This window comes from Rhamphochromis longiceps, linkage group LG13 (genome assembly GCF_057381845.1).
Source record: "Rhamphochromis longiceps isolate RC_006_pf linkage group LG13, R_longiceps_female_GT1.1, whole genome shotgun sequence".
In the NCBI taxonomy this organism is placed as follows: domain Eukaryota; kingdom Metazoa; phylum Chordata; class Actinopteri; order Cichliformes; family Cichlidae; genus Rhamphochromis; species Rhamphochromis longiceps.
The window spans coordinates 16209210-16223363 of record NC_140569.1 but is presented as its reverse complement, the minus strand read 5'-3'; the positions used below and the strand labels follow the sequence as shown (position 1 = coordinate 16223363).

The following is a 14154-nucleotide window of genomic DNA, read 5'->3' as shown; positions in this document are numbered from 1 at the left end:
ACGGCCCATTTAAGAAAACACAGTGACATGCAATCATGCATACATAAGAAAATACACTCATATAACCAGGCGCTGCTATTGTATCATGGGTATTGCTGTGAGGATTCCTTCCTCCTAGCGATGCTCTCATTCAGACGCTGTCTGTGGAATTTAGAGGTGCAAATGAATAAGTAAACATGCGCTTTCCTGGGGGAGAGCTTCTCCCGGCTGCTGTAGCATGTAGTCAACCACAGAGCATAGCTGTGCCCGCAGGGCTACAGGGATAAGGGGGCATGTAACCCAGATCTCACTCATCTATTGTAGATTGTAGCTGAATAAACTAAGTTACAGTCTAACAAAAGCAAAAGCCAGCGTCTTTGCTTTGGGGCATCATTTTCATTTTTCATTAAAAAAAAAAAAAGTTAGCATTAATATAAAACATATAAAAGAGGAAAATTGACTGTTTTAAGTATAATTAGGCAATTCAAGAAGCATACTGTTATTTCAATCACAAGGACACAAGACTAGTCTATAAAGATAAACAGTGTCTTTCTTTAGAGATAAACAGTGTTTTTCATATGGGTCATATGAAAAACACATTTGAGCTCTTCTGTTTTTCAGTGCTCAGTAGAGGCTCAGCTCTCTGTTTGGATTTTGCCAGCTCACACTGCATAACGACTTTTGAGCTGTTTGTAACCTAACAGGTTTTGAAAGCAGCTCTACAGCAGGCCTCATGTATCCCTGTTCTCACCAACGCCACTTTCTGGGGTTGCGCTGCGCAGAGTGGAAGGCGCTCTCCTACGTCTTCCCACAGTCTTCATGTTCACTATGATACAATAAGCGCGGCGTTTTAGAGGCAGAATCCAAAAAACTTGCTGTCACTCTCCAGTGGAGTAAACATCATCCTTTATGGACATCGACAAAATGATGCTTGCACTATCTGAGCTGTGCTCCCTGGTTGAAGTGTCAAACCGCTGCTATCTCCTAGTTCAATAATTGGTGTAACAAAAGTTATGATTATCCATGCTTCAGTTCAGTGTGTGCTTCCCGCTGTGTACTAAACTATTTGGTGCCTTTTCCGTTGCAAAGGGCTGAAAGATCTCTTTTGTAATGTAAGCAGCTCATTGAGTTTCTTGACAGAAAGGCACGCACACACTCGCACACAGAGAGAATTTGCAAGCCTTTTAAAACTTTGTGACCTGAATATATTCCCTGCATTATGTTTCCTTGGTGGTGGCACTATAAGCTGACATTTTGCTGTAGTCAGCATTAAATGATGGATGTCAAAACACAGTTGATGCATTATGCATATAGCATTACAGATTTAAGGTGTTTACTTGTCACTTTGAGGAAATGCAAAAATGTGAAGTCATGTGAATTCATACTCCTGTCACTTGCACTTGTATTTCATGGTTCTGTGCCACACCATTTTCGATAAAAGGTTTTCAGGATCCACTTCACCAATTTTATTGTAACAAAATGAACAACATATAAAATTTATGTCTGCCAGTTGATGGAGGGATGTGAATGCTAAATATGTCTTGGCTGACCCCTAAAAGCACAGTATCACTATTGCAGTTTTTAGGCAGGCGCCTGCTTCACTTAGCTGCCTTCTTTGTGTCCGTGTGTGTTCTTCAATCCACACATTTGAATCGCACATAAAGTGCACATCAAAAACTTCATGCTGGGTAAGATAGAATGCATCTGTAATTGTACTGATGCAGAGTTTTAGGTCATGCCCTCATGCCGGTGATACTTCTACAATAAAACATACAGACTGCACATTTTTGTTTTGCTATTTGTCATAAAGAGTAAGACCCACATTAAGCCGATACACAGTGACGACATTTAAGTTGGAATCTGATTTTTTATGTTTATTAAATTATTATGCCTCATAAAGAGTAGTCGCATTGGTAATAGCATTATATGTTTGAGGTGAAACAAAATTAAATTAAATTCAAAAAACACCACAAAATGTAAGTTAGGGCTCAAAGAATAAATAATTAGTAAATTAGTAGGAAAACATTAGTTAAAAGTAACATATTGCTATAACTTTAATAATTTTTTATTGTTTTATTATATTTTATTTATTCAAATGTAAATAGTAATAATAGAAACCTATCAAAATCATGTAGTTATTTTTTAGTATAAATTGAAGCTGAAGCAACAGTTTTTTCTTTAAATGCCCAGTCGTGTGAATTCAGTAGCTTATTGAACCATCTTAACTCCAATAACTTAAAGTAATTTTTTTCTGCATGACTTTATCCATCTCTTACATCTTTGTGGGAAAAGTTTGACCCAGGCTTCTTTACAATGTTGCTTCAGTTCACTGAAGTTTGCAGGCATTCATTTATGCACATGTCTCTTAAGGTCCTGCCATAGATTCCTTATTATCAGTTTGGGCTTTAACTGGCCATCGCTGCACCTCGATTCATTTTATTCTCAGCCATTCTGTTGTAGATTTGCCTCTGTGCTATACACTATGGCCAAACCTCTCATCTTTGGTCTTGTCCTTCCAGAGGACAGTTTCCAGAAGCATTGGGTTGTTTTTTTTTTTTTTTTAATTTAACTTTCTTAAACTGAAGTTATGCTGTTATATAGTAAAAAGAGGTTTTCTGCTGGCAGCACCTCCAAACAAGCCATACTTATTCTGTCTGTTTCTACTTACATTGTCATGAACATTAACCTTTAACATGCTAATTGATGCCTATAGGGTCAAACCTGTAGCTCTTGGGTTTTATGCAGTTTTTTTTTTTAAGCTTTGCCTGGTCTAAACTTGGGGTGATGCTGGGATGTCCACTATTGGGAATATTGTGGCATTGTGTTAACGCACACCCAAATGTTCCAGACCAGCACACTGTCAAAAATTGTGTTTTTATAGAGGTGCTCACACTTGCTGATGGTCAGTTAATCAGGTACATTTGATTAGCAGCACCCGGCTGGCTTTAATGCCTGTGGAAGCAGTGAGGGTGGCATTGAACTGAAAACTTTCTTTTTCACATGACTTTATTTGTATTAAGTAGATATTAAGATTTAAACCCTTTACATCAGCTATAAAGTTTGCTGACCAGCCTGAATACTTGATCCATAACACTGTTTTATCTGCTGATGTATTCAACCAATGTCTTTGTTTCCGAATGTGTAAAGGTTTCACGCCTCCTGGAATGGACAGGTCATCTCCAGACAGCAGTCCAGTACATGGCTTCGTGCGTCAGGCATCTGTCACCACCGGATCCAACATCCCCATCATCACAGAACTAGGTAAAACTGTTTCCACCCACCTCAGTTGCAAACATTGCATGTTACATCCAGTAACTACCAGTCAACTCATTATTCATTTCCAGATGTAGACACACAGAGCTAATAATCTCAGGCATCATTCTGCTATCAAAAGTTCCAACTCATTCGAGGTCAAACAGACTAAAGAATGCACGGTGTGGAATTTTTGTCCACTTTCATGTTGTTGATAGCTTTGCCCAACTCAACTTCATATTCGGATGTGGGTTACTGGATCCTGCAAGGTTTTTTTTTTTTTTTGTTGTTTTTTTTGGTCAAGTGGTGACTCAACTTAAAGGTATCAAACACGCACTTTCGGGACAAAAGCCACATCTCCTGCCATTTGTCCACTAATGGACAAGAGAAACTCAGCCTGATGGAGAGAGTGAGAGAGGGAGAAAAGGGAAGAGAAAAGGTAGAAGAGGAAAAGTGCCTTGGTTGCAAAATGGGTCCATTTATTAATCACAATACCACTGGTTGTATTCCCAATGGTGATGGGGACTCATGAAACTTTCAGATCTCCGAGGGGCCTTCTAAAGCACTAGAGACTAGCTACTCTGTCTCCTCTGACCCAATTAGGGAGCAATGGAGCATGAGGCCAGCTAAGAAAAGGCCAGAAAGAGAAAGAAGCTGCCTAATATTACTTGTAACCAGCACTGCCATTACCTGAATTGAGCCTCTCCCATTACACTCCTAACCGCATATGTAATCATCAAAACTAGATAGTCCACGTTAGAGCCAAAGGCTTCTGTCCTGGACCTTAATGCTCATGGCTCTGGAGTTGCCTCTCTGCATGGTCTTTGCTTAGAAAATTTTCAAGCTGCAGCATCACTAGATGTGATAACATTGTCTTTTAGGAAAGGAAGAAGTAAGAGAATACAAAGGGAAGAGTGGCTGCATGTCTTACGCCAAATATATGCTGTACTTACATTGTCATATGTTCAGGTTACAGTGCCAGAAGCATATTAAAGTCACTTTCAAACCTAAAAAACACGCTTCATCTGAGTTTCGTGATCAATTTTGTTTGCATGGCGTGTGAAGTAGGTGTGTTTATGGATAAGATCCTTTTCTTTATCCGTCTCACTGCTTTACCATGAAATTATTTATTGTTGTTGAAGCGGCAAGGTGCTGTGACAGCTCGGGCTTCGTATCTACTGTGCACTCTAATCCGGGGTGCTTCACTTTTAGACACCGGACAGCCGTGAATATTTCAGAGTAATTCCGAAGTTGACGCGAGCAGTCTCGAGACACCCGAATGCCTTTACTGCAGTCTTTGAAACTGTTTCAATAACGACACAATTTCTCCCTCTCTCTGCACTGTCTCATCACCATTAGCTAAACCTGGCAAACTACTGCCATTGGTTTCACTCAGTCAGGAAAAAAAAAGTGGAACCAGCATACAAATGATAACAGAGCTGGGTAAGCTGAGCCTTTGTCCTCTGCTGCCGTTCGTTCCCCCTCGCTCCGTCGCTCCGCTCCTCATCAGCTTGTCTTGATTTATCTGGCTGCAGTCAAGGCTCTCGCCGCTCCCATGGCTTCACTTTGAACACATTTTTATCCTTCGTTCTGGCTGAAATTGACTGTCTTGTTTTGGCCCTCTTTTTACTGATTTTTTTATTTTTCTTATTTATTTTGGGGCATTTTTTTTTTGTTTTCTTTCTTCCAGTTGGGTTTTTGCAGAGCTTCGCTAGGCCTTTGATCATGTTCAGTCTGTCCTTGTGGCTGTTTTCATAGCAACACCCCCTCGGCCTCTCACCACCCCTACCTCCCCTCCTTGCCACCTCCACACACACACTAACTCCCGCTTTCCCCCCCTTCACTCCGTTGGCCCAGGCCCGTTTGCATCAGCCCCCTTCTCTCTTTGACTGACATTTTTGTTCCACAGCTCACAGGAAACAAGGGAAGAAATCAAATTTCAAAAATAACAACAACGAACAAAATCTTTTAAGCTGTTTGTTTATTTTTAAAATGTATTTTTCTTTTTTTTCTTTCCCTCATGCCATAACTCTGAGGCACAGATACTGCACAAGTCGAACAGAAAACTTGTGTGATGCTCTCTTTTAGAGTAATGTTGGCTCATAGATTCATCGCTGTCCACTGCTGCTAGAAATACATTATAGGGAAAAAGATTTGCAGCAAGAACTCATTCTTTTATTACACTTAAGAGGTTTTTTAAAAAAAAAATCCATTTATTATCAGGCTAGTTTCATTTAGACTGTGCAGATCATGTTTTTCTTCATCATAATATAAAAAGTGTGTTGTTATCTGGTTTTAATTTGACTTTCGGGGCGCAGGTAAATATGTGAGATGTATCTCCACAATGGTGATGATGTGACAAACACATCCATCAAGAAGGAATTTCCTAAAAAACAAAAAAAAACAAAAAAAAAAAACATAGCATGTCATTAAGTGCATGGTTTTCTCATGTGAGATAGTAGCCATTGTTGAAGTCTCAAATTTTACTTTTTAATGAACCCTTATAAATATATAGATATATGCTTTTTTTAAAAATACATATCTGTTTTTGTTTTTATGTATGCTACTGTCACTGTATTTTGAAATTCTGTGCAGTTATGTACCTTGGATAGCAATATAATAAATAATAAAAGGAAAACCAAAATGAGTATATAGTAGCTACAGAGATGCTAAGATTGGGGACTTCTTCAATGGTTATCTAAAGTTGTGGTTTGCCTAAATGTATGAAACGCACCCTGCATGTTATATACAGTACATAGAATTACATATATTACAATATACATATTAAAAAATGAAAAAGGTATTTTATTCAGCAACACATATTTGTCACATTCCAAACAATTAAACATATGAGGACAAAAGAAGAGTATTTTTAAACTTGGGCATCAATTTTACAATAATTTTTGATTTCATGATCAGTGGAAAACATGTCAATTGTTTGGAGAAGAAATGAATTTTATTTTTTTTTCTTGTGTTTTAAAGTAAGTGCAGTGGTGTATATATGCAGTGAGATATAATGTGCATCTGATGTTGCATTATATTGGAAGCTCCAACCATACCGCAATACCTATATGCCTGAGACCTTCTTCTTCCATTACTAAGATGTGTCCTAATCTTTTAAAATGTAACTCAGCATTTAAAAAAAAAAAGAAGAAGAAGAAGTGTATCGTATGCTATTAAACTCTCAGGTGTGCACTTCACTCTGCCCGTCTCTAACTCGGCTGTGTCCCCTCTCTCAGTGAACGACTCAAACGTTCAGTTCCTGGACCAAGATGATGATGACGACCCAGACACAGAGCTGTACCTCACTCAGCCCTTCGCCTGCGGCACCGCCTTCGCTGTCAGTGTACTCGACTCCCTGATGAGTGCGGTGAGTTCCTAAACAGACTGAAAACCCACTGTGCTTGTTTTAAATTTTACAATTTTTATTTTTGAAATTCTCCATCTGCATGCTTTAATAGCTATATTCATTAGAGAAGAGTTTCAAATAAAGTACATAAAGACTTAACTGCATGCTGTTGCTCAGGTAGAGACTGTAGATTAAGGTAGAGTTAAGACATTGCATTATGTTAATAAACCCAGATCATTTCCTTATTTTCCTTATTTACAATTAAATTGCTTTAGAACAATAAATTTTCAGATGTACCTGTACTTACCTATAAGTTACAAACTCAGCTGGTGTATATAATAAAAAAAACACATCCTGAGATGATGTGTTGACATAAATTTAAGTAGATGCGCAGTTTTGGCATTTCAAGTAGGCAGAAGTTGGTAAATGAAATGGCACAGTACATTGATCACATATGCCTGCCAACTCCACTGACATCAGAAGAGAAATAGTTGGCATCACTCACCCTAAGTGTTGACTGTTTAACTTTCAGGAGTTTTATTTTAACAAAGTAAACTAAAAGTTAGTGTAGTAGTGGTGATATATGTGCAGCTAGAAAGGGGCCAAAGAAATGCTGTTTTGTCATTTGTGATCACTGAGCCGGAGATAAGAAAAAAGATGAAATGGGCAGAAAACAAGCTACAGAAAAATTCTCCCTCTCCCGATGACCAAGTGTGTTGTTTCCCTTTGGTGCTGTGATGGCTTAATTCCAGCAGTTCTCTCTGCGAATAAGGGGTTAGAGTAGCGTGCAAAGCTGAGCTGTGCAGGGAGTATAGCGGGCGTCAGCTGTAGTCTGGCACTGGTCAGAGGTGAAGCCAGCTAATGGACACTGCTCATCCATCATGAGGCTCTGCAGGCCTGTCAGGGTCCCAGTGAGGGGCGCTGCCACTACGGCCCGTCTGCCTGGTGACATCAGCTGTCTTCACTCTTAGCAAAAGCAGGTTCTGATCGGCTTGAAGGACAGGAGAACCTGACACTTGCAGATCGCAGTCAAATTGTTGTTTCGGAAGTCAAAGCAGACCTTGTGGGGTGCGTAGAGGAAAGAATTATGTTTTGTGGAAGTACTAGTGTTTTATTTAATGCAATGATCCCACATGTACTATGGTTAGCAAAATGTCCTTGACCATGTAGCTCTAAAATTTGATAGATTTATGTATCTTGAATTTTATGTATATTTTAGTGCAACCTAATGCAACATTTCTCATACTGAATACTTAAAGGGCTGGTTCACCAACTAACCCCCCCAAAAAAGCCAAAAAAGCATGTTTGCACTTATATCTAGTTGTATTTATTCATGTATATGGTTCTGTTTTCAAAGTCAGTTTTTAAAAAAATATTTTTTTTTTTTTTTTTTTTAATATTTTTATTGAGAGACAAGTGTACAGTAGTTTACAATGACAACACAATCTGTTCCCCTCACATATTTTTTAGTTTTTCTTACATGAACAGACACAATAACACACACGCTTAAGTAAACAAACAAAACAAAACCTAATAAGAAACCCAAAACAAACACAAACCCCAAAAGGGGGGAAAGAGAAAAAGAAAAAAAAAAAGGGGGGGGGGGAAGAGACATGATATTAATCAGCTGGTAGAGCGTTTAATGACTTGCAATAGTCCACGAAGGGGCCCCAGATAGAATAAAATTCTCTGTATTTGCCCTTCGCCACAAGGCCTATCTTTTGCAATTTAAGAGATGACATCACATCTCTAAACCAAAAAGAAACTGAAGGTGGCTTTGAAGATTTCCAAAGGAGTAAGATGCAACGTCTAGCCAAAAGTGATGTAAAGGCTAATATTTTGAAGTGTGTAGGGTCGGTTAGACCAGTGTTGACTGGAAGCCCAAAAACAGCTAGAAAAGGGTCCATGCAGATTTGGGTCCCAAGAGCTTTGGAAAGAATAACTGAATACTGACTCCAGAAGCCATGGAGTCTTGGGCACAGAAAGAACATATGGCCTAGGTCACATGGGGTGGCATGACATCTCTCACACTGATCCATCACTTGTGGGTAAATCTCAGACAGACGAGACTTTGAATAGTAAACCCTGTACAACACCTTGAACTGGATGAGTTGTAACCTGGCACAGGACGTACTATAACGGACATTGGATACTGCTTTCTCCCATTGCTGATCCGAAAAAATTATTCCTAACTCCTGCTCCCAAGCCCCCCTAATTTTAGCAACGGAATGGACATTTAAATCCATAAGTTGTTTATATATTAAAGATATAATTGACTTCTTATTGGGTTTAAGGGATAAGAATTCCTCCCATGGTTGGACATTTGGGAGAAGAGGGTAGGAGGGGAAGAGAGCAGAAGTGCAATGCCGTGCCTGAAAATAACGGAATAGATTGGTAGCCGGAAGATTTGTTTCTGAACACAGGTCTAAAAAAGTTAAGAAAGTGCCATCTTTATAGAGATCCTTAAATGTATTAATACCATGACGCTTCCACTGTACATAGGTACCATCAATGAGGCCAGGAGTAAACAGATGGTTCTGCGTGATGGGCATGTGTACTGACGCAGAGATGTACTTAAAATGACTCCTGAATTGTGACCAGACCCTTAGACTAGACTGTACCCCGGGATTTTGGGTGAAATGAGAAGGCTTAAGTGGTAGTGGAGAGAATAATAAAGCTTCTAAGGATGAGGAAGTGCACGACAGGCGTTCCAGTTTGCACCACAGCAGGTCTTGAGATTCAAGCCAATGGGTCAATTTGTGAACATGAGAGGACCAATAGTAAAATAAAAAGTTAGGCAAGGCAAGACCACCATCAAATGTCAGTCTCTGTAATAATGATTTCCTCACCCTGGGGTGTTTCCCTCCCCACAAAAACGATGTAACTAGCTGGTCTAACTTTTTGAAAAAAGCTTTAGGTAAAAATATAGGAATACTCTGAAACAGAAATAACAATCGAGGCAAAATGTTCATCTTTACAGCATTGATCCGACCAATTAGGGACAAAGGTAGCGATTTCCATCTCTGAAAATCTGATTGAATTTGAGTCATTAAAGGGGAGAAATTGGAAGAGTATAGAGAAGACAAAGTACGAGTCATGTTAACTCCCAAATATTTAAAGCCAGCAGGACTAAGTCTAAAAGGAATGTCAGATTGTTTAAGTGTAAGACTTAAAGAATTTATGGGGAAACATTCACTTTTAAGAAGATTTATTTTGTAACCTGACAGAGAGCCGAACTTGTTTAGTAGAGACACAATCGATGGTATGCTAGATAAGGGATCAGAAACATATAGAAGCAGGTCATCTGCATATAAAGACAATTTTACGTCAAGGCCTGACCGGGAAATACCACGAAAATGAGGAAGGGCCTTCAAAGCTACAGATAGGGGTTCAATTACAATAGCAAAAAGTAGGGGGGACAGGGGGCAACCCTGTCTCGTCCCGCGTGACAATGAGAAGTAGCCAGAGGAAACACCATTTGTATAGACACTGGCTTGGGGTGCCCTGTACAACAGTCGAATCCATGAAATGAATCTGTCCTTGAAACCGAATCTTTGCAAGACCGCAAAGAGAAAGCTCCACTCTACACGATTGAAAGCTTTCTCAGCATCAAGTGAGATAACTACTTCTGGATTAGTGGTTGAGTGTTGGGAAAGAATGACATTCAAAAGCGTGCGGACATTAAAGAACAGCTGGCGGCCTTTAATAAAGCCATTCTATTCATCTGAAATAATAGTAGGAAGAACCTTTTCAAGGCGAATTGCTAAAATTTTAGCCAAGACTTTAACATCAACATTCAGCAGTGAAATAGGCCTATACGAGGTGCAAGACGTAGGATCCTTACCCTTCTTTAAGAGAACAGTAATTAGTGCTTGAGACAATGTAGGGGGCAATAGACCACGTTCAAAAGATTCATTATACACTGAAAGAAGTAGTGGGGCTAACTTGTCTATAAAAGTTTTTAAAAATTCAACTGAAAACCCGTCAGGTCCTGGTGCCTTACCATTGTGCATGGTCTTGATTGCATGCACAATTTCATCCAGCCTAAGAGGGGCATCTAATTGTTCAGCTATAACAGGATCGACAGTGGGCATTGTAAGACCGTTAAAAAAAGAATCCATCTCTGAGGCGTCAGCAGCAGATTCAGATTCATATAGGGAGGAATAGTACGTCTTAAACACCTCGTTTACTTCCTTTGAATCAGAGACCGAGTTGCCTGCCGCATCTTTAATCTGGGAAATTAATCGAGACGAGGCCTGACGTTTTAACTGATGGGCCAAAAGCCTTCTGGGCTTATCACCATATTCATAATAAGTCGCACGCGCACGAAGTAAAAGACGTTCAGCATCTGCCTTAGAAAGTAAATCAAATTCAGTCTGCAAGTCAAGTCGTCTTTTATGCAAATCGGGAGTGGGACTGTCAACAACCTGTCTATCTATGTCACAAATTTGTGTAGTCAAAGTTTGAAGTTTGGCTTTGTGGCTTTTAGTGGAATGGGCAGAGAAAGAAATTATTTGCCCACGCACATATGCCTTAAGAGATTCCCAAAGCAATGACCTCGTAATAGAGCTGGGCGATAGAACGATAACGATATGTATCGCGATATAACTTTTACTCGATAGAGAAATTAAGCTATCGCGATAGACCTCGCCGCTCTTGTCCTCTTTAAAAAAAAAAGGTCAGCCAATCCAAATTAAGTAGCGCAGAGCCGAACCAATCACAGCCGCAGCGTCACGTCGCGTGACTTGTTACGTACAGCACAAGTGCCAAGCCGCACGTGTGTTTGTTTGGGAAGCAGCCAGCGGATAATGGAGCCAGCGCGTAATGGAGGAAATGAGTGTGCCGACTAGAAAAATCAACCGAGCGTGACCGAAGAGAAAACAGACGATGGTTCCAATGCCGGAGAGATTGTCGAACGGAAGAGCCAAAGAAGTTCCGTAGGGTGAAGGTATTTCGGCTATTTCAAGTCTGACAAAAAACAGAGTAGCGTGCACTGTAAATTGTGCCGAAAGCAAGTCTGGAAATACAATAAACTGGTGCATGCGTCACACTGTGCGCCACGTTATTGTTTCGGTGAAATTAATTTCTACAATACTGTTAATTCTACTCTCTGCAGTGTTTAAATGCTTACATATACACACAGTTACTGTCCGTCCACACATACGACTCTGTTCTGCTTCTATGCCCCAGCTTTGTTTACTTTTTCCCACCGAGGCTTCTAGACTTCTGATTGGCCAACATTTCTGCACGGTTAGGAATCTAGCGCCACCTGCTGCTTTGGCATGTTCATAGCAGCGTTTTCCTTCATTTCTGCCTTTATGTGTGGACGGGATTATTTTTTAAAACGAAAACGGAAAATCTCCGTTTTCAAAAATACCCGTGTACATGTGGACGTAGCCTCAGTCTCTGACTGGAAGCGCTAATTCGTCATTCGGCTTTTGTCAGACTAAAGTAACTGTTAAAACAGTTTGAAAAGCTAAGCTATACAACAAGGAGAGATTGAGAATTTCCTTTTAGTTCTCAGTTTATTTGATATTGACAAAAGTTAGTCAGTTTTGTCTGTTCTTCTGTAAAACAAACTAAGATTTATTTTTAGAATTAATATTTTGTTTCTAAGTGGAATTGACAATTTAGTAGTCTGTTTCGTTTGTTCTATTTTGAAACTTAAACGCTTTAGCGGCTGCCTTTTGTGTAGTTTGCAATATTTGCCTTTATTTATCTGAAAAAGTCTCATGTTCCTTAAGTACATCTACCCTGTTGAACTTATTATGGGAAATAAATATTTAAATAAAAACAAGCTGCTGATTATTTCACATTTTACTTGTGAGCAACGGCACATTTAAATCTTACAAATATAGTTATTTGGCTTATATCGTGATAGATATCGTTATCGCCTGAAATGAAAAAAACATATCGTGATATGAAAAAATCTCATATCGCCCAGCTCTACCTCGTAACAGTATTGCTGTCGTTAAACACCATAAATTCATCAATTGCGGATTTGATAAAGGTAACAAACCCCTCATCCGAAAGCAACAAAGAGTTAAATCTCCAGGGTGAGGAAAAAGAGGACTGGGCTATGAGCTTGATGTCAACGCTAAGTGGTGCGTGATCGGAAATGACAATAGGATGATATGTAGATGACAGTACTTTTGGAATAAGGGAACCGTCCACAAAAAAATAATCAATCCGCGAAAAGGACTGATGTACCTGAGAAAAGAAAGAGTACGCTCTGGCAGTAGGGTTAGAAAACCTCCAGGGATCTACAAAACCATTCTGAGACATAAACTCAGAAATAGACTTGGACATAGAGGATTGGGTCAGGGTCCGAGGATTCGAACGATCTAAGGCAGGATCAATAACACAGTTTAGGTCACCACCCAATATCAAAAGATGAGTATCAAGGGAAGGGAGACTACTCAAAAGTGCATCTGTAAAACCTGGATTATCAAAATTTGGCGCATACACATTGACTAAGAGGACGGGTACATTGTACATGGTGCCTACAACAACCAAATACCTCCCGTTTTTGTCAGCTTTAATCTCAGAGGCTGTAAACTGTACCCTTCTGTTTATTAAGATCGCCACCCCCCTGGCTTTTGAATTAAACATTGAATGGAAAGTATGACCCACCCATGGGCACCTGAGCCTAAGATGATCCCGATCTCGCAAATGGGTCTCTTGCAAAAACATTACATCACTCTTTAAACGTTTAAGATGCGTAAATATTTTAGATCGTTTAATTGGGCTATTCATACCTTTGACATTCCAAGTTAAAAATCTAATACCACTATTGCCTAAGGACTGACCTGAAGTGCTGATCATTGCAGAAAGACAAAAGAGAAAATACTTATTTCTTCACCCCCAAAGAAAGAACAAGTGGGAAAAACACACTCACACAAACACACAACGCAAACCCACAACAACAAAAGTACAGCTTCAGAATAAAAACAATAATAACACGTCAAACACACCCACCCGCCTCCCCCCTGCACAGCAAAAGCCCCCATCCCCAAACGACGGAGACGGCAGTGCACGCTCCCACCCGGAGCAATCTGAACAAAAACGCTCCCGACTACGAAACGAACCGTGTCAAACCAAAGCTCCAACAGAGTCTTTTCTCAATAGATTAAAAGGCACAAATAAAATAAAAATAACCCAATTATATTTTACTATTAGACAGGTAAAACAAAACAAGTGTTTGGCAGAGTAACAAACTTAGCTTACCACAATGATGTTTGGATTAGGATCATACGCTATTTCAAACAGACAAACATTGTCCTGCTATATCTTTTATCTTGTGGTTATTGTCTTAATATATTCCTTGGCCTCATCTGGCGAGACGAAGTCGCGCTGCATTCCTTGATAAGTGATCCGTAGTCTTGCCGGATAGAGGATCCCAAATCGGACTCCCTGGATGCCGCGAAGCTGGCGACGGACCTCATTGAAAGCCGCACGGGCCCGCGCTGTCTTAGCGGTGTGGTCGGGGAACACAGAAATGGTCATATTATTTATCTGCACTCTCTGCAGCTCCCTGGCCTTCTGGAGAATCCTAGCACAGTCCGCGTAATAGT

At 39.9% G+C, this 14154-nt stretch overlaps 1 protein-coding gene across 7 annotated transcripts in view; it reads left to right on the top strand.

Moving 5' to 3' along the window:
• The window catches only part of kcnma1a (potassium large conductance calcium-activated channel, subfamily M, alpha member 1a), a 158341-nt gene that overhangs the window by 131521 nt on the left and 12666 nt on the right, over nucleotides 1-14154 (top strand). For all 7 annotated transcript variants that reach the window (XM_085427988.1, XM_085427990.1, XM_085427989.1 and 4 more), the window contains 2 exons: nucleotides 3127-3240; nucleotides 6471-6601. In XM_085427988.1, the coding sequence (XP_085284114.1) occupies nucleotides 3127-3240; nucleotides 6471-6601 (245 nt within the window). The remainder of the gene's footprint in view (nucleotides 1-3126; nucleotides 3241-6470; nucleotides 6602-14154) is intronic.